Raw genomic sequence first — 26183 nt, 5'->3', positions numbered from 1 at the left:
CTCATTAAATTCGATAAAAGAATAATCAATGAATGTATGGATTTTTCTTTTAGCATCGGTTCAATCGCTCGCCTCGAGCTGGTTGCACTTGTTTGTTCGGCGGCGACGATCCGAGTCAGTAGGGTCGTTCTAACGGAACGTATCGTGTCGCACCGCGCGTTACGCATACGGTAAAATAATCCCCCGGATCGTCAGATGTGCGTTTAACCTTCCCAAGGACATGATGAGCGAAAGTGTCCATCGTGTTTAGCGAGAGATCTCAATTGGCCCTCGGAGAAGCCGTCGCGAGAAACAAATTACGTATTAATGATGACAAAGATGATCTTGCGATCTGTCGATAAATTTAGATCTAGATTATCGAATGCATCGGAAGTCGTATCATTATATGGTAAAATATAAATATATTCGACATCCCATTTAAAAATAATTCTCATGTAGCAATTATATATATATAATGATACGTAATTGACCATGCATCGAACTCTCGCGACTTGCCTCTCATTGATTTGTAATCTCTGCGCCTTAATTAAGGTTTCGTTATTCTACTACTATCTATATCGGCGTAACTTTGAAAACGTAGCTATTTCGTGTCTCGTACGTAAATTGATGAGAGATACATCAATATCGTAGCGCCGATGAACGCAATGTACCCGATATGTTAATTCGATAAAGTCGTCGCGAAGGAGGGGCCAACGAGCACGCTTGAAGTACAGCGGCGCGAATGTAAGCGAACATAACTGTTTTATTAAACCGTAAGCCGCGTCTTCGCGTTCAACGGCTACTTATGTAATCGAAAACACGGAGAGTGAAAATCGAGCGCGATCCTACTTTCGTCGGCGCGAGAAGATGCGCCTCCCGGCGCTTTTGCCGGAGCTTGTGTATCACCCGGCTAACGGGCAACCTTCGTAAGTCCGACTTCTCGCTTATGAGGTCGTCAAGCCGCGTATTTCGATCTAACGTAACAAGCGATATAAAGTAGGACTAAAGTTGGCGGCCATGAGAGAAATCGATGTCGATTTTCCGCCAAGATGACGATGACGACGGGAAAATACCGGATGATTCGACTATTAAATGTTTCGATAACGAGAATGCAAGAATTGTCTCTTATATAAACACTATACAATAGCAAAACTTTTTTTTTTATTTTTTTTTTTTAAAGTATAATTGATGTTGATGAGGCATTCTGAGAAAGGTCAAGAACAGTCGTTGTATCAGGCGAAATGGACGCGAGAATAAGAGTCAAGGTGACAAACGGGTCTGTGTTTTATGTCATGATCCATCTATCTATTTCGCGATTCGAGCTCGAGTTGTCGCCATTCGCTATTTGCGCACGTGTCAAGGGCGCGTCGTACATTTGAATTGGATCGTTATATCGGCATCGCGATCTGATGTGTCCCCGTTAGCCGTTTTCTTTAACAAGGTCACATCGCCAAGGTTCAACGCACGAACGAGCCTGCGACGGTGATTATTCCGCGTGTAACGCGTTTCTACGATCGTTATCCGCCAACCGATCTAATGTATCCATTCGTAACGTAGAACTCCTTCGTTTGTGCGATCTCTATTTCCAGCTTGACAATTTGTCATCATCACAGATATGTATCTGTAAAAATGTGTACGCGAGAATAACTCTAGATTTGTCCGACAAAACTCTAGATATATAAATTTAGTCTGACAAAAAATACGTAAATGTACATATAAATGCGCCTCTATAATAAATATTAAATCTGTAGTTATTACATCAGGCATAAAAGTATCAATAGAGTAAATCTTTTAAAATCTTAATCTTTTATATAGAAAGCTTAATTTTACAATACATACATTTCTTTCATAAACGATTACACAATATGTGCTCAACTATGTATGCAATTTATTTATATAAAATAAATTATATAAAATAATTTAATTATATATCCAAAAATTATTAATTTGTATAAATTTCAATAAATATATCTTATATACGTATATAAGATATATTTATGGAAATTTATATCATTTAATAATTTCGGTGAAATTAAATACAAAAAACTTGATAATAACATATCCAACATGAGACATAATTTATTTCTCGCCCCAGTATACTGGTTAATGAAATCAGCACAAATTAATCTATTATCTCAGTTAATAAAATATGATCAATTTTTGATAAATTCTATAATTTTGGTGCATGTTTGCTTGTATGACCACATTCACCCATCCAGGTATTCACTTTCTTACTTTCGATTATCATGACGAAGTGTGTACGTGTGTACGTGTGTGTGTGTGTGTGTGTGTGTGTGTGTGTGTGTGTGTGTGTGTGTGTGTGTGTGTGTTGGAGATACGATGTTAAAACGGCGCGGATAACGTTAGCGTGAACGGTACACCTGTGAACTGTTATCCTTGCGAAGAGAAGCAGACGAGAGGACCCACTGGCCCAGCGATCAAGTCGGCACTCAGTTCGTTTAACAATGTCGTTTCGTCAACAGTCTCGAAATGAACATTTGATTCAATAATTACATATTACATTGTTCTTTTGGTGAAACTATTCAGTGAAAATATCATGTGCTTCAATCGATTCGTCTCTTCGCGAAGTATCTTCAGATATATATCTTCAGTGTTGCACAAACTCTACGATGTATCAAAGAAAAATTTTTCTAAAATTTAGATTGGTGCACAAGATAATTGTTGATTTTATTAATCAACATATTAACTCGATATAATTAAATTATATCGTGAGATATATATTAATATCTTAATTTAATTCCAGGAATATAAATTGACTCGTCTAAATTCTAACGAATCTATCCAGGTAGATTTATTTTATTAAGCGCCATACGAATGAGATGATTCATCGTGTACATGTGCGTACCATCTATACATAAGAACGCAACGTACGTTCACGTGTAGTGTGTTGTGAAAAAAATCGTTTCATTGGTTTATCTTTTAGAATTTTATGATCCTTTAAAAGGTCATGAGGCAGTTTTCTGAACTTGTGTTTAAAAGAATTCGAATGGTTAATAGTGAACATTCGTTTTATGTTGGTACCTATTTACTGTAAATAGCCATTATTGTATTTTAGGATAAAAGATATGTTTAATGCTTTCTAGGTTTATGTGTGAGCATATAAATTCTGAAATCCTATAAATTTGAGAAAAATTATTAAAACGTCCAATAATATTTTAAATCATAGTAAAAAAAATACCGCGAACAAAATGTCAAATTATTTTGCAAATGATGGCAAGAAAGATTTAACCACGTGGAATTTATGTTTTGCATTCTCGTATGAATCATTAATGATGCGAAAAATATATGAATAGAAACATGACGTTTAAATAATAATATAAATTTTCCGCTCGTCTGCGGAAAAAGTATTTCATCCTTACAATTTATTCCTATATAGTATGAAATAATTGTAAAAATTAAAAATCGATGTAAAAATATATCGAAATTTATATTAATTATATCAAAACATCTTTAAAAAGAAAGAATTTTAATTTGTGGAGGTATTTTTTATCGATATTCCCCCATTATAAATTTCATAGATATATGGACGTTTGAAGAAGAAAAAATTGATGATTGATGATCGATGAACGCTTCTCGAGGTATCGTCCGAATCAATCAAGAAACCAGACGAATAGTCTGGATGTCTTCCTCGAATGAGCGAAATTCCTCGGATAAAATCAAATACGGGAATACGGCGAATAGCTGGGGATTAAAGAGTGCAAAATGCAGATTCTTCGTGGCTAGGGCGCCTTTTTACTGATGCGATGGAGGAAGGTGGCACCGGACCCCATCGGCCATATTGGTTAAGCGACGCGGCGCGGAAGGGTCGTCCAGCACGGGGAAGTCCGCGGTAGAATGAATGCGGGCTTGACCGAGAGGTATAGAAAGAAGAGAGGGACAGGGAAAGAGAGAGAGAGAGAGAGAGAGAGAGAGAGAACGCGTCGTGTAAGAGAAGAGAAATACGGTGGTAAAAGAGGGAAGAGAAGAGAAAGAGGATGGGGAATAGTAACGCGCAGTGCCCGGACAACGCTCCCGCTCGCGCTGGGGCCAACTAACGGTCCAAACCACCACCGCCGCCACCACCACCACCACCACCACCACCACCACCACCATCACCACCACCACCACCACCATCACCATCACCATCACCATCACCACCACCATCAACGTTGCCATCATCACAACTTCACAACCAGCGCGAACCTCACTTCGATAGTCCTCATCATCCTTCTCCTCCTTCTGCGCTTCTTCGCGCATGGTTTTTCCTCCCTTCCTCTCGCCATCTCTTCATCGTCATCGTCGTCGTCATCTCGGACCTCTTTCTCGCGTGTGTGTTGCGCGCAGATTCTTATACTATAAATTCCCCGACCGGTCTTTTTACACACATTTCCTTTTACTACATTTCCTCTCACGACGGATTCCGCGAATGCAGGCAACGTAGCGAAGAGACAACTCAGGCGTGAACGCGCGCGCATGGAAGTATTCGACATGGAAGAATTTTTGCACGCGTTCGAGGATCATTACGACGGTATCTCTTATCGTATCCGGTACTTCTTACTAGTTCTTTATCGCTCTTGAGGAGAATAGAATATAAGCAGCCCCGTGTAAGTAAGGCCCGTTCAGCTCATGAATACGAAAACGAAGTCTATTCTAAAGATGCGTCGTCCTTATTGAAGTAACTTAACAAGAGTGCGTTACACACTTGACGCTTAAGCACTCGTGCGTATTTTTGCAATATTAATGCAGCATCATATGGTGCTGCTATTTTTAGATACTAACATAAGACACGATCCCTCCGTGACTATAAAATCGAAGGAACTCGGATACGACCGTTCGAGCAAGAGACCGGAGAAGAATGAGGAAACCTCACATCCGTACAACCGTATTCGCGTACGACTACAAACGGATCCGTGAATAAAAAACTACTCCCTCGCGCTATACGATTAAAGGTCCGAGAAAGTCTCGAGTTACGAGATGTTCGACCTAACCGCCTATCGTTTTTTCTTTTTCTTTTTTTTTTTGTGTCTTTCTTACAACATTGTACGTGAGCTCTTTCTTGCACAAATCCACTGTTCTCTCTTTCTACATCTTTCTTTTTACAATCGGAAGGAGAAGCAACGCGCTTGCATATAGGTCGAAAGGGGGAGGGGGAAGATTCTTAATTTTCAATATCAAATGTAATTAAAAGTATTTTAAAGTTCTTATTAAATGAACATCCATCTCTGCACAATAAAATCAAATAATAAAATTGTACACAGCAATAATGGGGTTCCAAGAAACGGAACAAACTTTTATAAAACAATAGAAATTCTCGGTAAAGAAAGAGGATACCAAAAAGTTTGAGGGAGGGGGAGGGGGAGGAGGGGGTAAACATTTTATTCGATAGTCAAGGAAAGGTCAGCATTGGATAGACTTTTCAACATATTATTGCTTTCCGTAGACGAGGTCATTGTATGTAAAAATGTCTAATAATGAAGCGGAGAACAATCCGGCATGGCCGTAAATTACGATTCGGCCGAGAGAGAGAATACAATCCGGACAAAATTATTTGCACGAAGGTACCAAGGATTTTCTCTAAAGTATTATACGCGGTAGATAGCGCAGATTTCTTTTATTTCAGATATTTTAATTTTCTTAGCCATTACACAAATGAACCACAGTTAATAAAATCAGGTATTGAAACTTACTTGAAGCAATATTATATATATCTTATTTTTTATATTATATTATTCTATATAATTAAAAAATGATAATTTTTTTACTTATAAAGTTTTCTTGTCCCGCGTAAATTCTGAAAGAGATCGTATTTAAATTGAGAGAATATATTCTCCTATTCTCTCTCTGTATATATTTTTAGTATATTCTCTTATAAGCTTTTTATGACATTTTGAATACCTTTCACGGTATATTTTCATGGAATGAATAAATTCTAAACGAGAAATTGGTTTTTTTCTTTCAATTATAAATATATATGTATTATATATATATATATATATATATATATATATATATATATATATGCATAAATTATAGGTAAAAAATGGATAAAAATATAGAAAATTGGTACCGTGCACGTGTCAAATAATCACAGCAGCTGTTGCGTATTCATTACATATTCTAAATCGGTGGAAAATACAAAGAATTTCAGGAAAAAGCGGGTGTGATTGAGAAAAAAAAAAGAAATATGAAACAAGGCAAAAACCAGAATTTTCAGCGGGATCGACCGAGCATTCTCGAGATACGTCGCGAATAATAAACTATGCACACACAGTCACGAATAATAAGTATCGGGATGCGCGCCGATCGTATTGCATTACGTATTCGACCGATGTTCCTTCCGGAAAAAAATGGATAAAAAAAATTCAGACGCCCATCTTGGTCAGTAAGACCTCCTGACCTCTTTTGTAATCTTGTCTTTTTGTAAAACCTGGAGTGGTGCCAGGCTCTAATGAATTTAGGCAACCAGAAAAAGGAGATGATCCTGCGTAAAAATTCTAAATCGATAATGTAAAATATTTTCGTGCACCAGGCTTCGGGCGAAGCTGTTTTACAAAGAGAGAGAATAAAATTTGAAGATAGAAAAATTAGCAATTTCCTTTTAATCTTTCATAATTATAAAAATATATATGATTCTAAGTAAAGAGTAACAGTCTCTTGATACTTTACATAATTTCTTCGATTAAAAATTTTTTTTTTATTCTCTTTAATGTCTTTTGAAATGTTCTCGAAACTTTTTCGAAAAACCAAGCCTTATCCCATACAGCACAGAACATTGCAGCAACATTGCAGCAATATTGCAACATTGCGGCAATGTTGCAATGTTGCTGCAATGTTCTGTGTTGTATGGGATAAACATTTGAACACATTAATATTTTCGTATATGTGCGGGATCAAACTAATCGAAAACAATTAGCGAAGGCAATTCTCCTTTCCTGTATACAATATTAATCTAACCTACAATTCTAACCAATTTGTTTATTATATAAAATTATCGCGATTATCATCGGGGGATAAATCTTTCTTACCTTGAACTCGCAAGAATATCCTCCTCTCGTTTCGAAGAAAGGATCGCCTCCCATCTTCACTCGTGACGCGAAAAACACTTGCATCGGCGAGATAGAAGCGAGTCATGTACTTGCGCCATTTTTAGAATTTCACGTTTTTGAACTAATGTAAAATAAATTCGATGAAAAATTGATAAAATCACAATAAATACAACAATATTAAAACGATCTGTTTTTTTTTTTTTATTTTAATGTATTATATGCATATATACTTACTCTTAAATTTCTTTCTTGTCATATGCGGCCATATACGTGAATGTAAACAACATTCTTCGTAAGCTTATTTGGCGCATGCGCAAAATACAGCACTTTAGTAGCACATACTTTTTCGGGACACGAATATACGACTAGTATGTGGTCGAAAAGACACGACAAACTTGGAACAATCGAGGAATGAATACGAATGTACGAATGAAAAGTAACGACTGCGAGCAACTTTATTTGAAATGTAATATCGTTTATGAATTAGGATGCCCTCTATACAGGATGCGCGTCGAGTCCTTTATTGCACGGCTCTGTAATCAGTCGTAACGTATGGTACCGCTAGATGTCGATTATCGATGTATCGGTGTGACGCATATCAATTGGTGTGTGTGTGTGTATGCTTTTGCTCGTGCTCGTTTCGTCGCGATTCGCACGGTGTGCCGAGAAAGATTCGATTCTTCGTGTTATTGTTCTAAATGTATTCCGACACGACCGAGCTCGACGGGGAGGACGAAGACGTCGCATCTTGGTCATCGAAACGAACGATCGATGAAAATCGCAACGACGAGTCCACGTCGTGTTCCGTGCGCGAATTCGGCGACTTCGTCGACAATCACGGTTGGATCCAGTGCCGATCCAAGAGTTATCCCGGCCGTGATTATTTTTATAATACGCACAGCGGCTGTAACACGTGGTACAGACCCATTTCACGCTACGTCAATATCCCTTTCATCTCCATTAGAAGGGTAAGCGCACCGATTAGTGCCTGAAAAACAAACATAAACAATAGATCTTTGTTGCTTTTATCACTTTTTGCATTTATAAAACACCTGATAACCGAATATATTATGCAAAAAGGAGAACAAAAAATATATGCCTTTTTAATCGAATTTGAGCATCTATCTCTTCTTCTTAATTTTAAATTAATTAATCATAATAGGGTAAGTCTGTGCGCTCAGGTGCGATTTTGCCTCTTTAATATTTATATTATTTATAAGTTATGTACGCATTAAATCAATGATAGAACAGATTAAATTATCTAAGAAACCCATCCGGTATCGACCATATATGTATATCGTATTTTTAATGTATAAGTAATTACATTTATTACATTTTCACGCATCAAAAATTTAAATATGTAATTATGACCCAATCTTTAATATAAAATCATGTAATAATCGATAAAAATTACAAAGATGTATATATACCATATATATGTATAAATAAGTATCAAATGTATGATTTTATTTTGATATAAAAGCGAAAACAAGAGAAATATTAATGACAAAAATGTCGCGCGATTAAAAAAAGATCTTTTGTACAGATGTATCATCAAGATGACGTATCAGCGAACAATATAGAATTATTGTCAGTGTCGGACAACGAGAACGAGCCGGCTGCCAAGCGCGATGGCGATAAATCGTTGACGCCAGTTCCGGATGTCATCGCGCGATGTTATTATACACCCCATGTGGACTTGACCTCCGATGCTGATGACTCTTGCAGTTCATCGATCGAAGGATTTGCGAGCGAATATCATTACAAAAAAGAACAAATTGATAAAAACAATAACGACGAAGATATCGCAGACGAGAAGAGCGATTCGGAAACGGGATGTACGACGCTATGCGCCACAAATTTTCTCGAAACCGAATTTTTCGTGGGAGAGAACGAAGTAAACATGGAAAAGATCAATCGAATATTCGATTCCTCGACGAATGATGACATTTCTTCCGCGACCACGCAGTCTCCTAGCGCTCAGCGTTTCGTATATGATGTTCCTCGCCTGAAGAAAATCAGCTTCGAGGATCAATTGATCAAACCGAGGAGAACTCGCGTCTCTAATCACGTCGCTCGAGGACCCAGGAAAATCATTTGCGACATGTACGGCGTGAGGACCATCAGTTACGATCTGCCTACACCCGATCAGGTGCGGGCGGAAGTGGGAGTGAAAACATCGACGTTGAGCGAGAGCGATAGCGATGTAAGTGAACCGCCTTTGCAAGATGCGAAAACGACGCTATCGTTCGAGTCCGAGTGGCGCGACATAGAGAAGAACTTGCATCAACCGTTATTGAGCGATCCGAGTTCCAGTCCGTCGTCACGGTCCGATACGAACAGCTCTGCTACGAGTTGGAGCACCAGCTCCACCGCTTGCTCGTGTTCCTCGTGCACTACCTGTTCCTCGTGCAAGTAGAGTCTTGAACAAAATATCAAATATTTTATTTCTTTACGATGATATACGTGAGACGTACGTATATAGACATTGGACAAATAATGTTTTACTGTATTTTCGACAGTATTCCTTTCTAATAATGTTTCGCTATATATTGGACAATATTCTTTTCTAATTTTTCGATCACTTTTTATTTTCAATCATGACTTGTTTCCAATTTCTCTTTTATTATTTTTTATCCTATGTCTCGCATAACGAAGCGATTCTACTTTTATTTTCATATTTTAGTTGTTATTGCCCTGAGTTTTCTCTTATTTTTACTTTATTTACATATATTTAGGTGTATAACTATCTTTTTTAAATTATTTTGTAAGATATTATTTTTCTCTACGCTTTTAAAATTATGTTGTAACGAAAGTGAAAAACGCTTTATTTAGTTTGTTTATTTGTTGCCTACGATATTATTAATATAAAATTTTATCCTGATTTCTTTCGCGAATTAATTCGAAGTGTACACTTTATAGTATTATATCAAAGACTGACCAAACAAGTGTATCTATAAGATATGCGTCTCCGACATATTCTTTAGCGTCATATTCAAGTAATGTATATTATACTAATAGCATGTAAGAAAAATATGAAATATTAAAGTATTTTAATTTCAGAATATACATAACTGCTACACATCACGATTTCTGTAATGTGGAAAAGTATCTCTTAAACGGTGAAAGACAGGCTCACCTCGTCGCCGCGTTATACGCTCGCGGGCATTCTCGGTATCCCGCGGTAAGGGATCAGTAAGGTAGGAGTGCCAACAGGGCAACAAGGAGATGCAGGTGCAACGGTGCGCCCCGACGATCGTCATCGTGGCATGCCTCTCGTCTCGCTTTAAGCACGAAGGTTGCCTTTTTGCGCTGAGTCTCGCTGCTATAAAGTCCCCACCGCGTGGCAACCGCTTCGATGGAGCGGCGTCAACGAAGCGCGGCAGAGAAAAACGGCGAGACCCCTCACGGCGGCGGAGAGTCGCGGTTCAAGAAACGTTCCGCGCTCCGCTGACGACGTTCTTCCTTGACTGTGTGACTGTATTCGACAATTAATCATTTCACGGAGAATGACAACTTTGCTTTTAGTATGAATAAGTTTAGAGACGTACAAATTTATTCACAATTTATTCGAAGCTGATAATTCATCAAATGTGCTAATGCATTTTGTTGAAGAGATGATTTTTTTTTATTTACTTTGATATATGTTAATTTTATATTATAGCTTTAATAACTATCATTATCGCGTTTTTCGATTTAAACATCAGAATAATAGAAAGGACACTTTGTGTGAAACCATTCTTTCCGACAGACACTATGATATACGTATATATATTTCATATTTTTAGTTACACGTATATTATGTGTATGTCTTATTTAAAAATATATTTCGTATAATGATAAGATTTAAAATATTCTATACAGGAAAGTATATATCGAAAAATGCGTTTCAATAATATTACATTGTACGTATCATCAATTCATTATTCTTTCGATATTTTGATCGCAATTATATTTTCGATTGAATTTAATGGAAATCCGTTGATGCGGTACTCGAGTACCTCGACAAGTATAAATGCGCGCCAAGCAGCGTTTGACCAGCAAAAATCACAGCCGGTTTCTAGCAGCCCGGCATATGGCAAACGTTACCTCGACACGAGCGTTTTATTCGTAGCCAGCGCGCCGTCTCGCGGTTATTATTCGTGCCCATCGTTGTCGTCCTCTTCATCGTTGTCATCGTCGTCATCGTCGTCATCGTCGTCATCGTCGTTGCCGTCGATTCGCGTCGGCAACGAATCGGGGGAACTGGAAGCGTAACCAGGCGCAGCCAGCCGCGAAAAACGGAACCAGCGACCGGCGAGTCCGGTGACCGGCGACAGACGTATGAGGGGATCATCCATATGTAAAATGTGAACGGCGCTTCGCTTGTCGTCGACCGTTTCGCTTATTCGCTGTTTCCGGCTGCCGCGCGCGTTTTATACATAATTTTCTTTCGGCACGCGCGATTATTCGAATCTACCGCATGCGGTTTGATCGCGGGATTCCTGACGTTATCTGTTGTCGCCGTTAAACGCGAGCGGACGTATCGTCATTGATGGCGGATCCTTAGAATTCTATAAAATGGAACGAGACACGCTTTTATATCTTTGCGGAAAAAAAGTTGCGTGCGGATCTCACTTGGGCGAATAAACAATTACGCGCGTTTCTTCGACAGGAGGGAGGAGAAAGAGAGGGATGATATTTCACAAGCAAATAAAATATTAATAAAATACATTTATAACATTTCAACACTTATCTCGAAGCATGCGATTTATTCTTCGTCTAATAAGAGCTAATTAATTTTCATTTGTTAAATAAAATATTTTATGGCGCGTTAAATTACGTTATTTTAATAATCGTTTTTATTCAGAGAACTCTTCTAGTACCGCGCACACACAAATGTGTTTGTTTATTTATCGACACGCAACTTTTTGCGTCAGCGTATTTAAAATAATTCTACTAATTTATCTAAGACGTCGCGAATGAGACCTTCGCCGTAAAACAATTAAACTCTTAAAAAGAGTCAAAAGCTATATATTTAATACTGACTGTGGGATGCGAAATACAGATTTATGAATCGTTCGCAGTCAAGGGGTATAATATTACCGTGATAAAAATCGTGTGAGGGCCCAGACACGCGTTAGATAGATAAGGATCCCCGTGAAGCAGCCGTGAACTTTGCACCGTGAGAGGAGTTCGCTTTGCTTAACGAGCCGCGCCGAAGATTCCCGCGCTTCGAGACAATGAAGTACGTTGCGTGCATATTCACTTCCCCTCCCTCCTCCTCCCTCCTTCTTCCCTCTCGTTCCCCTCGCTTGGTATGTATTCATAATACAGTGAGAAGGGAAGTCACGTGTTATCGTGATTTATCATTGCGCGGCCGCGCTTAATCCGACCCTCAAAGTCTAAGATTAACTTTTTTTTTTATTAGCTTGCTATACATTAATTAGTAGTTATTCCACAGCACTTGTAATTCTTTTATATGTGAAAGTTCTTATATATTTACAGACGTTTGCTCATTCAGTATTTTCAATAATGTTTCATTGTCGTGTTCAAAATATTTTATTGTATATAAAATTATTTTCTTTTCTGTCTCTACTGTATTTGTACGCATAAATCGTGTTGTGCTAAAAGATTTTCTGTGTTTTTCCATGCCAATATAAAAATAATAGTGATAAAGTAATAATACAATCGGATTTCTATGGTTGGATAACACTTTCAGTAGACAGCAAAACTTCTAAGTTCAGAGCGATAAATGTATGAGAAATTATATGACATTAAATAAAATATATTAGACTTGTTTTCGAATTCAAGTGTCAATGTGCATTAGAGAAATAATAATATATGTTAAAAATCGTCAAAATTGTCAACAGAATATATTTCGGCGAAAAATTAAAGTAAATTGTAAAATCAGATATTTAAATTCAGAGGCCAATTTCTCGATATTAGAAGAATATGATTTGAAATAAGCAAATCCAAGTTGAAGAGCAAATTTTAAAATACAACTTTTTTGTACATTTATATAATAATCCCTAATAAAGCGATCAATTAATGAATTTACATGATGAAATAGAGATGATACAAAAAAGCTACTGAAAAATCATATTTTTAAAAATATATAATCAATATAAAGTATTTGTATAATCGATACTCATGATGATTATTTAACAAGTTGGTTAAGATAAATTTTGAAATATATTTGTTATATATACCTGTTTTACCATGATTTTCCGAAAATAATAGATGTGTAATAGAAGCTCGAGTAGCACCTACAGTGTTACTTCTTTTTGACCAAAATACAAAGAAACGCACATTGCCAATAGAGCAACAGATTATTCTTTCGAATCTTTAAAGATGAAGCTGTAAAAGAGGGGTTCCATAACTCTGTACAAAATCTTTAGTAAACTCGACAATGTGTTTTGGCAAGCCACGATGAAATACAAAGGAATGAGGCCTTTGCACTAACTCTTCCTTCTCATTTCGTTTATTTCGCTTAACGCATCGATCCTATATAAAAATCATGTGTTAATAAAAACTATCCTTAATACATTAACCCTTACACTAACAAATTATTTTTTTGATCACATAGTCATTGTTAGATATATAACCTATACACAAATATTCAATAACGTTTATATTAAAACGTTTTTATTGAATATATTTAAATTGTGAATTTATATTAATTATGATTGTGTTTGCCAAATAATAAAAAAATACCTTTTTACGATCCATTTTTCTTCTTTTTGTTTTTTATTAAAGAGTGTCAATTCAACTTGAAGAAGTTATACAGCACCCATAATAGCATAATAGAAATAGAACACCTCGTCTTTGGTCTTTCTTGTAAGACGTTTTTTCTAGCTCTAGCTGTCTAGCTGGTATAGTAACGCCAACTGGATCCATTTTAGAGCCGCCGGAACTACATGACCAGAATCATTTTTCGGTGCGATAAACAGTTGGTAAGTTTTACGAACGGTAAAACAGTTGGTTGGTTCATGTCCGTGCTAGATCCATAATTATAGATAAAAAACGGTGTAGTGCGTGATGCTATACAACTTCTTTAAATTGAATTGACATTCTCTAATAAAAAAGAAGAAGAAGAAGAAGAAGAGAAAATGGGTCGTAAAAAGGTATATTTTTGTTATTTGTCAAACTTATAATCATAATTAATATAAATTTATAATTTAATTATGTTCACAATAAAAACGTTATTGAACATTTGTGTATAGGTTATGTATCTAACAATAACCATGTGATCAAAAAAATAGTTTATTAATGTAAAGATTATTAAGAATATATTAAGAATAGTTTAGAATTTTTTTATTAACATACGATTTTTATATAGGGTCGCTGCGTTAAGCGAAATAAGCAAATAAACGTGGGAGAAAAGGAAGAGTTAGTGCAAGCACCTCATTCCTTCGTATTTCATCGTGGCTTGCCAGGAGAACACATTGTGGAACTTACTAAAGATTTTCGCAGAGTTATGGAACCTTTTACAGCTTCATCCTTAAAGATTCGGAAGAAAAACACTATTAAAGACTTTGTCTCTGTTGCGGGCATTTTTCATATCAGTCACATATGTATATTTACAAAAACGGAGCTAGGAATGTATCTTAAGCTTTGCAGGTATTGTATTAATCTTTTATAAATTTTATTGATAATTTTCTAGAGCTATGATTATTCGAAATAATATAGCTATTAATTATTGTTATAGAGTGCCTAGAGGACCCACTCTTACTTTTAAAATACAAAGTTTTTCTCTGGCACGAGATGTAATATCCATGTTAAAGAAACAAATGGTATATGAAGAGGCCTATAAAAATGCTCCATTGGTGATTTTAAATAATTTTAGTGGGGAAGGCATGCAATTAAAACTTATAGCCTCTACATTCCAAAACATGTTTCCAACCATAAACTTAACAACTGTAAGTATTGTAAAATATAATTAAAATCAAGAAAATAGTTTATTTATTAAATGACAAATATTCTTACAGATTAATTTGAGCACAATTCGTCGTTGTGTATGTTTAAATTACAATATAACATCGAGAACGATTGACTTTAGACATTATGCGATCAAGGTTGTACCTACAGGTTTATCAAGAGGTGTTAAAAAATTAGTACAAGCAAAAATACCAAATTTATCTAAATGTCAAGATATCTCGGACTTTTTAACAAAACCAACCATGTCTGAAAGTGAAGCAGAAGATGATGAAACTAGTCATGTTACCTTATCACAAAAATTATCTTCAAGGGGGAATCATACTAATTCTAAGAGCGCAATTAGATTATACGAATTGGGACCAAGAATAACTCTACAGGTTAAAGAATTAATCAAAGCTAATATTACAATAAATTTGTATAGATATTTATCCCATGTTTTTGAACACACACATTACCCTCTTGTTAAATATATTTTAGTTGATCAAAGTAGAAAATGGACTTCTCGATGGTGAAATACTTTTCCATGAGTTTATACACAAAACAGAAGAAGAGAAACTTGCGATAAAGAAAAAGAGGGAAAAGAAGCAAAAATTGAAGGAAAAAAGAAAAAGAATACAAGAAGAGAATAAAAGGAAGAAGGAAATACAAAAGGAAAAACACAAAGAAAAATCGCTCAAGGGAATTCAGAAAAAAAGGGAAAGTGACATATTGTTACAAAAAATTGCAAAGGAATCTACCAAAGAGGGTAAATTGGAAGAAGATGATGATGTGCAGTATTATCGTGAAGAAGTAGGAGAAGAACCTGATAAAGGTAAATATGTATTAAATGCTAATATTTTGTTAAAAATATTTAACTCGATTAATATAATGTAATAACATTTAATTTTTTTATTTCAGATCTGTTTCAAACAAAAATTGGTACAAAGAGACCACATAAGCATATGTTAAAATACAAATCAAAGAAAGTAAAATTTGACAAGTCGTAACATAAAATTAAATATTTGTGAACTGTAATAATTAACAATACATTACTATTACTTTTTAAATTATGTACGTACATGTAAAAAGTGGTCATAATTTTTGTACATCCTTTCATACATCCTATATCTTAGTCAAGTTAAATTTAATTATTTTATATCACAGATATCATATTACCTTCAAAAATGTAAAGTTGGTAAAAAAAATATAATATTGTTTTATATAAAATCGAAGTGTTATATTGTCATATAAAGTATAAAATATAATTAATCAATTTCATATATCTATTACAAAAATATATCAATATTATGTCCTATCATTAAAGATGTAATATTTACATTTACACATTTTATATACTTTTATAAACTCTATCTTATAGTACAAACTTTAAGTTCCAATTATTGTTTTATTAAAACAATATAAATAAACTAAAAAATATACTATTTCAATTAAAGAGAAATTTTGTCAAATATATGACGATATAAGATACGAGTTCTCGTAATCATGAATTTGTGAATTGCAACAATTTTTCGTACTCCGTTATTTGTTTTTCAAGCTCCTTTATGGTTTTCGATCGAGAACGACATACTTCCTTCATGAACTGTTTTTCCTTTTCTAATTTTGTTATTCTTATTTCATCCTGTGTAAAAAATCGTATTATTATGTAAAACAATATAAAAGACAATAATATAGTGATAGTCAATAGTGATAGTCAAATCACTTTAACAACGAAATAAAATCAAAAACATTCTACAATTATGTATATATTTCTTTATGTTTATTTTATAATATTCACATATCTATGCTATTGACTGTTTTAGCTCTCTAAGGCACTTAACATGTAGGACTAGGTTACACCAATATACTTTAATGCGTATTAAGTACTACATTGGCCAATCATAGCCATTTCTCTAAAGAATGGAATGGTTGTGATTGATCGGTATAATATTTAATATGTATTAAAGTATATCGCTATACTTACTTCGATTATACCACTGCTCGTACCGCAAAATCGCAATGTATTATTTGGCATTGTTTGACATATCTGATCTCTTCTATTCATAAGTCTCTGTTTGCATACCTCGCATTCTTTTGCGCTTGTACGCAGCATGGCAATTTGAAGTCGTTTAATCTCTGCTTTAAGTTCGCTATTCTGTACAAAAGAAAAATAGTACAATTTGTAAAACAAATTACGATAAAATCTATATAATATAATCAAAATAATAGTTATATAATAATTGAAATATAATTAAATACCTTATTTTTATGTGCCGATAGATGCTCCTGCAATTCTTTACACTTGGCCTGATAAGGGAAACTTCCGCTCCGTATTTGCAGCTCCAATGTGGCGATCTTTCCGTTCTTCGATACAACCTCCATTTGCAATTCACGTATCTTATTTTTCAATATTGTACAATTACACTCATCATTGTGAGATTGGATTCTCTCGGAGAATACATCTGTTTTCAACACAGATTGCGATTGAAGTTCTTGAATTTTATTCTCGAGAGTTTTAATCTTATCTCGTAACTCGTCACCTTCGATGCGACATGACCAAAGCTGGTCTTCAAGCTTTGCATTTTCAGCATCGTGCTGACCAATAACTTTAGCCAACTCGTCTGATTCTTGATCAAGTTCCATATTCTTTTCGGTCAATTCCTTCATCTTGCTAGTATAATCCTTGAGTTCTCTGTTCTTTTGATCCAATTCAACTTTTATCGCTTCTAATTCTAAAGCAATTTTGTTTTTCTCCTGTAGTAAAGTATCATACTTTTCGCAAGTTGCATATGTATCGTTATATTTGAATTTATGTGATGCCAACACCTCTCTTAATTCTTGATTATCCTTACACGCAATATCATATTGACTATTTAGAGTAATCAATTGCTTCATCAATTCAGCTTTGGCATCTTGTAGCTCTGTTATCCGATTACTAGCACCATCCAAATTATTTCGCAAAGATCTATTCAAGTCCTTCAATTCTTCCATTTGTTCCTCCGCTTGAATTTTACTCGTACTATTTCTGATTCTTTTCTCTAATGTAATGCACTTATGTTGCACTGTCGTATAATCGTCCTTCAAAATATTTATTTCTTCCGTCAAAGCAGTGTTCTTCTTATTTAATTCGGCTATTTGTTTGTTTAATTCGATACTCTTTAATTCCTCGAAATTTAATTTATCTTTAATCGCATCTATCTCTTTCTTGTTTCCCATCTTCAGTGTCTCAATCTCCATTCTATATTGCTCTATATTGATTTTTCGTTCGCCGATTTGTTGTTTCAGGAAGGTATTCTGAGACACAATCGTATCCAGCCTAGCTTTATATTCTGTAAGATCATCACATTTAGTTTTTAAAAGTTCCGTGATTTCCGCGATACGCAAGTTTTTCTTTTCCAATTCACAATTTAGTTCGCTGTAAATTTCTGTGAGTTGTGCTAATTCGATCTGCATTTTATGTATAATTTGATTATTTTTCATTAATTCGTTGTTTTTCAGATCGATAATATTCTTCAATTGCTCTTGATTAGCTTCGAGGCCTTCGATGTTGCCTGTCAATTCCATATTTTTCGTTTTTAACGATTCTATTGTACATGCGAGATCTTCTATTCGTTTAGTATATATTTCTTTCTCCGATCTCAACTTTATCTGAAATTCAGCTTCTTTATTTCTGATTGTTTCTTGCGCTTGTTTCTCCCGCTTTTGAGCACTATTAATGACTTCTTCATTTACCATGCCCATGTTGGAATATTTATTAAATTCAATTTGTAAATTATTGAGATCCATCTCGAGCAGACTAATCTTTTCTTTCAATGTATCTCGGTCGCGATTATTATCTTCTAAAAGCTGCTCCAAACGCGCAACCTCTTTTTGCAATCTATCAGACACAGCTTCTCGTTGGGACAAATCTCCTTGAAGTTTTTCTATCTCACTCTCCAATTCTTTCGCCCACAACGTCGTACGTTTCTCTGCATCCACGCTCTGCCGTTTATCATCCTCAAGTTTTTGCTTCTCTTTATTAAAGTTATCTCGCATAGTCTTTACTATCTCTTCCTCTTTCACTAAGATTGTTTGTAAAAATATCTGAAACAGCTCATCCGCCGATTTATCTAGAAATTCCTCAGCACCAAGTTTTGGTTTGAGAGACTTAATCTCTTTAATAATATTTTTGGAAATATTGTTTAATACATTTTTGAGCTTTTTATTATCGTCGACTAACGTCTTATCTTGCTGAGACTTGGATTGATACTCGTTTCTCATCGTCTCAAATTTATTTTCTATGTCGCGCAGCTTAATCAATTCCTGTTTTAAATAATCGTTTTCGGAAGTGTATTTGTTTATTTTTTCATTTAATTCTGTAAATCTATTTTCCGATTCTTTACAATAATTAGCAAATTCTTGAGAGATAGTTGCTTTAGAATTAGTCAATTCTACATTCATCGATTTTAGCGATTCTAGTTTCTTCTCATACTCTTGCTCCAAAAGATTGTTGCTGTTAAAGTTTTCTTTCTCTCTTTTTGTTAAATCTAATTCTTGTTGTAAACAGGAGAGGCTTTGACGTAATTCGTTTATTGTTCGTTCTTTTTCCGTTTTATCTACTTTCAGGAATTCTACATCAGTTTCAACAACGAGTTTTGCGTCTTCAATTTTTTTACATTTCACTGAAAAGTCCTGCAACTTTTTGGTCATATCTCTTGTCTCATTTTCGAGAATATCTGTTTTTTCTAAATATAACAGTTCATTTTCTGACATCTTTTGCAGTAATTGCTCATTAGCAATTTTCAACGTTTTAATTTCATCCAGTAGAGAGTCTTTTTCATTAATAAATTTGCTAAGATTTCTTTTTAGCCTCGCAGTTTCTTCCTTTATTTTCTCAAAGTCATTTTGCAAGTGGCTTATATCCTTTGCCATATTTTCTAGTCTCGAAGTTTTGTTTGGAGATTTCTTAACGCTAGTATTCATATTATGAACTTTATTCGGCGACAAATCCGTAACACCGCTATTTTGTAATTCTTCGATTTCATTACATTTTTCTTTATACAAATCTGATAATTTATCATGATTCCCTTCCAAAATTTGTAATTTGTTATTTAAAGATTGAAGTTTTTCTTCAACATAACTAACATTCATATTTTCCAGAAAACTTGCATTAAGAGATGAATTACATATGCTTATATTTATGTCCTCCTTAGCTTTTAAAATAAGCGAATCGCTTTTTGCAAACTCGCGTTTAAACTTTCTTTGCGAATCCTCTAGTCTGTGAGTGAGAGCCTTCACTTCGAGTTTCAGCATTCTTTGATTTTCAGTCATTTCTTGTAGATGGGCACACTGAGTACAAGCACCTAATTTTAGATCGCTGAGCTTTCTATTCAAAAGCTTAAGACGATTAATTTCTTCTTGCAAATGTGAGATTTTTGCTTCAACATTGTCATCTTTTATAGATATGTCCATTGTATCGTTTATTGTTAGAGAGTTATTAAATAATGTCGATAATTGCAAAGTATTATTGCAAGAATTCATTTTTCGCTCATTATCCAAATCTTCCATGGTCTCCACTAATTGATTAGATATTTTCGATTTCTCTTTGGTTAACATTTTTATATTAGTTTTTAGTTCTACTAGTTCGGTTTTCAACAAAGTATTTTCCATTCCCAATTGTTCTTTATTATCACTACCAATGTCTTTGTCATGTTGTTCCAATAATAATAATTCTAGTTTATTTTTTAAAATATCGCATTCTTCTTTTAATCCATCATTCTCTTCGATTTTATCCATTAGATCAGTTGAAAGTTCATTGTTTTCAGTTGTCAAATATTTATGTTTTGCTATAAGATCAGTTAATTCATCCTTGTACGTACAATCATGTTCATACAAAAGTGATTTACTCTCTTTTAACATTTCAAGCTCTTTCATTGTATTTGTAACATTAGATAATAATTCTACATTTTTTGCTGTAAGTGCGCTGATTTGTTCTTCATATCTAAGAATTATCTGCTCTTCGTTTGAGTTCACTTCGGGCATCCTCGAGCGTAAGATATCCATTTGTTCGTTGAGAATTGCCAAATTATTCTGTAAATCAAGTTTTTCTTCTACTATCTTTGAGTTTCGCGCATAAAGTTCATCAATCGTTTGTTGAAATTGAATAGTCGATTTTTCGGCACATTCTTTTTCTGCTGACAATTTATTCGCTAAATCACTATTCTCTGTTGTTAATAGAAAAATAGTTTTGTGTAAATTTCCTATATCTTCCTTCAAACTTTGCACATCGTGTTGTATTTCTAATTCTCGAGTTTTTAAAACGAGATCTGATGATAATTTAGCACTATCGTCTAAGGATATTCTTGTAGTGGACAAATCCTCCATAACTTTCAAAGAATGACTATTGTTGCTTAAGTCACCGTTGCTTAAATCATGATCTGATATCGATCTTGCTAATGCTTGTTCTTTCAAGCATACATTCTCTTTCTGTATATCTTGAATGAAATCCTGTAAATCATTTATGCGACTTTTTAAATGATTAATTTCATTATCGTTTTTTTTCGAGTCCTCAATACATTTCTTCTGCTCATCAATGATTTTCTGTGCTTCTATCTGTTGTATGTTTAATTTCATCTTCATTGAGTTATTATTTAATTCTGCTTCTTTCAATTTTTCTTGCAATTCAGAAATAATATATTCTTTATCTAGACTATCAGGCTCGTATATATTTATTTCATATTCATTAAAATTATTTTTCAATGAATTGTTCATTAATTCTGTTTCTTTCAATTCAACAACTATACCTTCAATCTCATTTTTTTCAATTGGAAGATCTTCAACTTGTTTCTCTAAATCTCCTGTCTTTTGTACATATAATTCTTGTTGATTTTTCATTGAACTATTCATTAATTCCATCTCTTTCAATTTATCTCTTAGTTCGCTATTGATTCGTTCAAATTCCATTTTTTCCTTTACAACATCCTGCATTTGTTTTTCTAAATATAATTTATGTGCATCTCGTTGATATTCATTATTCTTATCTTCCACTGTATTATTTCTTATTTCTGCTTCTATTAATTGCTTTTGTAGTTCACCAATGGTAAGTTCAAATTCATTATTCTTGGAAACAAGTTGTTCAATCTGCTTCTCTTGATTTTGAAATTTCTGAATTTCCATTTGTTGTTCATTTAATTTATCCTGCATGGATAAATTGACTTTTTCCTCTTCTTTCAATTTATTTCGCATTTCAAAAATGGTATGTTCAAATAATTTTTTTTCAGATATAAAACTATTGATGCGTTCTTCTAAATCTTGAAAATGTTGTTGCTGCTCGTCCAATTTATCTTTCATTGAGTTCTTGCATAATTCTGTTTCTGTTAACTTATTTTGAAGGTCTGTTATTTTATGTTGCAATTCATTATTTTTGAATGCCATAGTGGTAATTCGATTTTCCAATTCTACTTGCTGCATATTATCGTTTTGTGACAAAGGTTGTTCAAGTGAGCTTTCTAATTTTATATTCTGTACTGCTAATTTGTCTTCTAATATAATCTTGCATTGTTCAGCTTCGTTTAACTTTTTTCGTAATTCAGAAGCGACATGTTCGTACCCGTCTTTTTCAGCTGTAAGAAGAACTATCTGTTTTTGTAATTCTGGAATGTTTTGCATCTCTATTTTTTGTGCAGACAATTGTGCGATTTTCTTTTCTAGATCTGGTATCCTTTGTAATTCTGCTGCTTGCATATTTAATTTATCTTCTGCCGAAATGTAACGCGATTCAGCAGCAGTTAATTTTTGACGATTTTCAGATGCTATATGTTCATAATTTTCCTTATCAGATGCTATAATTTCCATCTGCTTCTCTAACATTGAAATTTTTGCAAGGTATTCTTTAATTTTGGAAGAATAATCTTCAATAAATAATTGCTTCTCTAAGGTTGTAAACTCTTGAAGTTGTAAATATTCTTCTGTCAAGATGCAAATTCTGTTTTGTAAAGTCTTCTTTGGTGTATTAGGAGACAGATTACTATTTATAAATAACAAGAGAGAGAGAGAAAGAAAGAATGATTAAAAGAACTAATTATAAACTAAATATATATCAAACAAATTAATTGTTCCATATTATTATTACCTTTCAGTCTGTATGGACACATCAGCTTTCTCAGATGAGATGTCACGATTGTTATAATTCATAGGCGGCGATTTATAAATAATTACATCATCTGTAAATTTCACATGATTTCGCTTTCGATATATAGTAAAGGTATCTTCATCGCTTTCCATTTCTTCTTCACAATCCACTTCATTATTTATAATATCCAGCTCAAAATCAGCAAGAGCTATGGGATGAGATGGGTGCAATGCTGTAAGAATATACATAAATAGTTTTAACTTAAATTTTCAACTTTAAAGCATTTTGTTTGAATCATATAAAAGTTAATAAAACCTACATATATCCATAACATCAGCCATCTTTCTGCTATGCAATTTCAAAGGTGACATCTCTTTGATTGGTGACAAATTCGTGCATATTTGAAATGAATTTTCCTGTTTTGTTCTGGCAGGGCCACCCCAAGTTTGTCTTCTTTTTTCTTTATGCTTGAATGATTCAGTGTTGTTGCAATTATCACCATGAACTATTCGAGTTTGCAATAATCTAATACGTTCTTTCAGACACTTATTAGCATGATCTTTTTCTTGCATTTTAGATTCCATTTCTTGAAAATCAGTCGATCGAGTTTGTTCTTTCATTTTCTAAAGAAATAAATTTGTGATTACATATAAGTTAATAGATCTTTTATCATTTTGTAATGTGTATAAAGAATGACTTATATATCTAAAACTTGTTGAAAAATATCAATATATTTCTACATCTTTTATATAATAAAGCAATGAAAAATTTTTAGGTATTTATAATAATATATACTCACCTCTATTTCTGCATGTAATTTATCAATTTGTTTTGCGTAACGTTTTAAAAGTACACCATCTGACATAACTTCGTTCAGTTCAGGCTTATTTTTTATATTTCGAGCTCTAGACGCGAATCTATTCATTGAAATTAAATATATTTGATATATTTAAATATATTTGACATTGCACAAAATATGCTATACTTATGTTATAAATCATTTAAGATACAAAAACACTAAAAATACTAACGACAATGTGCATTGAGTTTCGTCGAAAGCAGCTGGCGTCACTGCGCATATTATCGCAGTCATTGCATTGCCACCCAAAGATGCTTGTAATAACCTCGTTAATTTGCTATCTCGAAAATTTATGTACTTTTGACAGTCTTGCGACTCACTCAACTGCATTATTACTAATGCCAATGTGGAAAGAGATAAATTAATATGGCGTCCCTCCTTAAAACGTTCTCCTGTAGCTCCTGTTTGCCGTGCTCTCTCTGAACCAGCAAGATCTACCATATTTAATTGCGATACTTGTATTGCATCATCTGAGCCGGCACTAGCTTCTCGACTTTCGATTGTCTACAAAAGCATATAACTTTTTTACAACTACTTTAAATTGACAATATGCATATACTATATAGATATAGATGTATATCATCTGACAATCTTAAAAAATTTTATACATAAAATTAAAAAGAAAACTGGCATTCTTACAATTCTGAATATTGTATGGCTCCTGCTACTTCGCTCATTCATGTTTGTTTCACCTATTCTTCTGTGTTTATTACCTTTATTCATCAGAGACAAAACTTTCTCTGGACAATTTGTGACTTCTTCTTTACATTTCACAAATACTTGACCACTTATGTCTTCATGTATTTTTAGATCTGAGCTTTTACTTAAAAGATCATTGACTTTTTCATTATAAATCTCTAAGTAAGATACTCTAAAAAATTAAATAAAAAGTGCTATAATCTTTTCATCATCGTTACAATTTATAGACAATGAAAAAAAAAAAAATTTTTTTTTATTCAAATAAAAAAAAATTATTCTTTTATCTTAATAAATATATCAGGGAAGCAGAATAGAGAGTTCAATATTAGAACAATTATCTGGTAAGCTAATAATCAGAATCTCTCAGTTACTATGCCATTTTGCTGTAGGAATACGATTAAAATTTAAGTAAAGATATTATTTTACTATAATATAACCTATAAAAATTAAAAAACTATCTCACTTTGAACAAGACTTAAGCAGAAAAAAGAAAATAAATATCAACCTCAATAAAAACTCTCGTCCAGAAGTATTAGCTATAGCATCAAACATATATTCGACAGCTAAAGGTATTATGCCAAGTTCCTCTGGTGTGCCCATCATAGTATACGTTTTGCCAGAACTTGTCTGTCCATAAGCAAACACTGTGCCATTAAACCCACTTACAGCAGCGTCAACGATAGGCCTTACAATATTATTAAACACATCATTGTTACTGGCGTTTGTATCAAAAATATGATCTGCAAGATTAAATGGATCAAGCTAAATAAGAGATTTGGCGAGTCTTTAATAAAGATAAAAACTGGTTTATCAAGTACAAATTATAATTTCGACATGTTAATTGATAGATTAATACAACAGATGTTTTTTTTATTGCATTCTATGCTACATTTCCTGCATGTAAAATGAAGTAAATACATATTCGGACATTAATAAAAAAAAAAAAAACGGAAGGTGAAAAATGAAAAATGGAAATTGATACGGAAAGTGCAACTAGAAAAAAAATCCAACCTGATACGTCGATACATCACGAGATTTTTTAGCAAACTATATCAAAATAAGTAAATGGGATGTATATTTCGAGCATATATTTCATATTTGCATTTGAAGTTTCGTACCAAACTGAAATCCACAGTCGCCTCGCTTCCTCAATTCTGCATCGGTGGCCACGATGTTGTTTGCTTGAACCATCCATTGCATTAGTAAATTCTCGTCCTTCTCTCGCTTGATGAGCGGTCTAACTTTGATGGCCACTTTTATGCTGTCCGACATTGTGAATGATATCCTTAACAATTTATTGAAAAACACGAGTCTTACCGCCGCATTTGAAAAACACGTACACTCGTTAACATACACATCAACGCACATGCATACACAATATCATCTTCGACGATCTTCGGTGGGATGTGGGACACGTTGAACGCTCGTTAAACTTTGTTCAAATTCAAAACATGCCTCGCGCATGCGCGTCGGTCATCCTCTGATTTGGCAACGAAGAAACTTGCGCAGCCGCGTTGACGCGTATGCACCAATCATAGACCAGCATCAGCATGCACACAGAAATCGGTCTGAACTGACCAATGACATGTCTAAT

General features: G+C 34.0%; 3 protein-coding genes and 1 long non-coding RNA gene across 5 annotated transcripts; 2 read left to right on the top strand and 2 right to left on the bottom strand.

The window, feature by feature from the left end:
- Positions 1 to 7667: 7667 nt before the first annotated feature.
- On the top strand, positions 7668 to 9622 carry LOC138935629 (uncharacterized). The gene is made up of 2 exons (XM_070300337.1): positions 7668 to 7993; positions 8572 to 9622. The coding sequence occupies exons 1-2, from the start codon at positions 7724 to 7726 to the stop codon at positions 9442 to 9444; spliced, it is 1143 nt and encodes a 380-aa protein (XP_070156438.1). The 5' UTR covers positions 7668 to 7723; the 3' UTR covers positions 9445 to 9622.
- A 1155-nt stretch (positions 9623 to 10777) lies between these two features.
- LOC138935489 (uncharacterized) lies at positions 10778 to 13889 on the bottom strand. Of its 2 annotated transcripts, none has more exons than XR_011447249.1 (3): positions 13722 to 13888; positions 13217 to 13511; positions 10778 to 11578 (listed from the first exon to the last, which is right to left on the bottom strand). It is a non-coding gene; the product is annotated as an uncharacterized lncRNA (long non-coding RNA). The 2 variants fall into 2 exon arrangements; XR_011447250.1 differs by lacking the exon at positions 10778 to 11578 and adding an exon at positions 12308 to 12409 and having other exon boundaries at positions 13722 to 13889.
- Positions 13890 to 14034: 145 nt separating this feature from the next.
- Ppan (Brix domain-containing protein peter pan) lies at positions 14035 to 16078 on the top strand. The gene is made up of 6 exons (XM_070300813.1): positions 14035 to 14131; positions 14347 to 14627; positions 14716 to 14926; positions 14996 to 15322; positions 15423 to 15756; positions 15843 to 16078. Exons 1-6 carry the CDS (start codon positions 14117 to 14119, stop codon positions 15929 to 15931), a joined length of 1257 nt encoding a protein of 418 aa, XP_070156914.1. The 5' UTR covers positions 14035 to 14116; the 3' UTR covers positions 15932 to 16078.
- Positions 16029 to 25986, bottom strand: LOC138935901 (kinesin-related protein 4). Its single transcript, XM_070300805.1, has 10 exons — positions 25708 to 25986; positions 25095 to 25329; positions 24530 to 24761; positions 24063 to 24394; positions 23831 to 23948; positions 23351 to 23654; positions 23032 to 23263; positions 17181 to 22926; positions 16906 to 17076; positions 16029 to 16563 (listed from the first exon to the last, which is right to left on the bottom strand). Exons 1-10 carry the CDS (start codon positions 25955 to 25957, stop codon positions 16426 to 16428), a joined length of 7758 nt encoding a protein of 2585 aa, XP_070156906.1. The 5' UTR covers positions 25958 to 25986; the 3' UTR covers positions 16029 to 16425.
- Between the last annotated feature and the right edge of the window lie 197 nt (positions 25987 to 26183).

This window comes from Polyergus mexicanus, unplaced genomic scaffold (assembly GCF_030449975.1).
Source record: "Polyergus mexicanus isolate NDT 795.1 unplaced genomic scaffold, iyPolMexi1.0 SCAF_8, whole genome shotgun sequence".
NCBI lineage: Eukaryota > Metazoa > Arthropoda > Insecta > Hymenoptera > Formicidae > Polyergus > Polyergus mexicanus.
Note: the sequence above shows the minus strand (reverse complement) of the source record. Positions and strands in the feature narration are given on the sequence as shown.

What these genes read in the sequence shown, in the direction of transcription:
- Ppan (XM_070300813.1), top strand. An exon ending in ATGTATCTTAAGCTTTGCAG is followed by an intron (nt 14,628 to 14,715) that starts GTATTGTATTAA and finishes TTATTGTTATAG; the next exon opens with AGTGCCTAGAGGACCCACTC. An exon ending in GACCAAGAATAACTCTACAG is followed by an intron (nt 15,323 to 15,422) that starts GTTAAAGAATTA and finishes AATATATTTTAG; the next exon opens with TTGATCAAAGTAGAAAATGG.
- LOC138935629 (XM_070300337.1), top strand. Translation starts at nt 7,724, where the DNA reads ATGTATTCCGACACGACCGAGCTCGACGGGGAGGACGAAGACGTCGCA. An exon ending in CTTTCATCTCCATTAGAAGG is followed by an intron (nt 7,994 to 8,571) that starts GTAAGCGCACCG and finishes TCTTTTGTACAG; the next exon opens with ATGTATCATCAAGATGACGT.
- LOC138935901 (XM_070300805.1), bottom strand. Translation starts at nt 25,957, where the DNA reads ATGTGCGTTGATGTGTATGTTAACGAGTGTACGTGTTTTTCAAATGCG. An exon ending in CGACTGTGGATTTCAGTTTG is followed by an intron (nt 25,330 to 25,707) that starts GTACGAAACTTC and finishes TTAATCTTGCAG; the next exon opens with ATCATATTTTTGATACAAAC. An exon ending in GGCTGATGTTATGGATATAT is followed by an intron (nt 23,264 to 23,350) that starts GTAGGTTTTATT and finishes ATATTCTTACAG; the next exon opens with CATTGCACCCATCTCATCCC.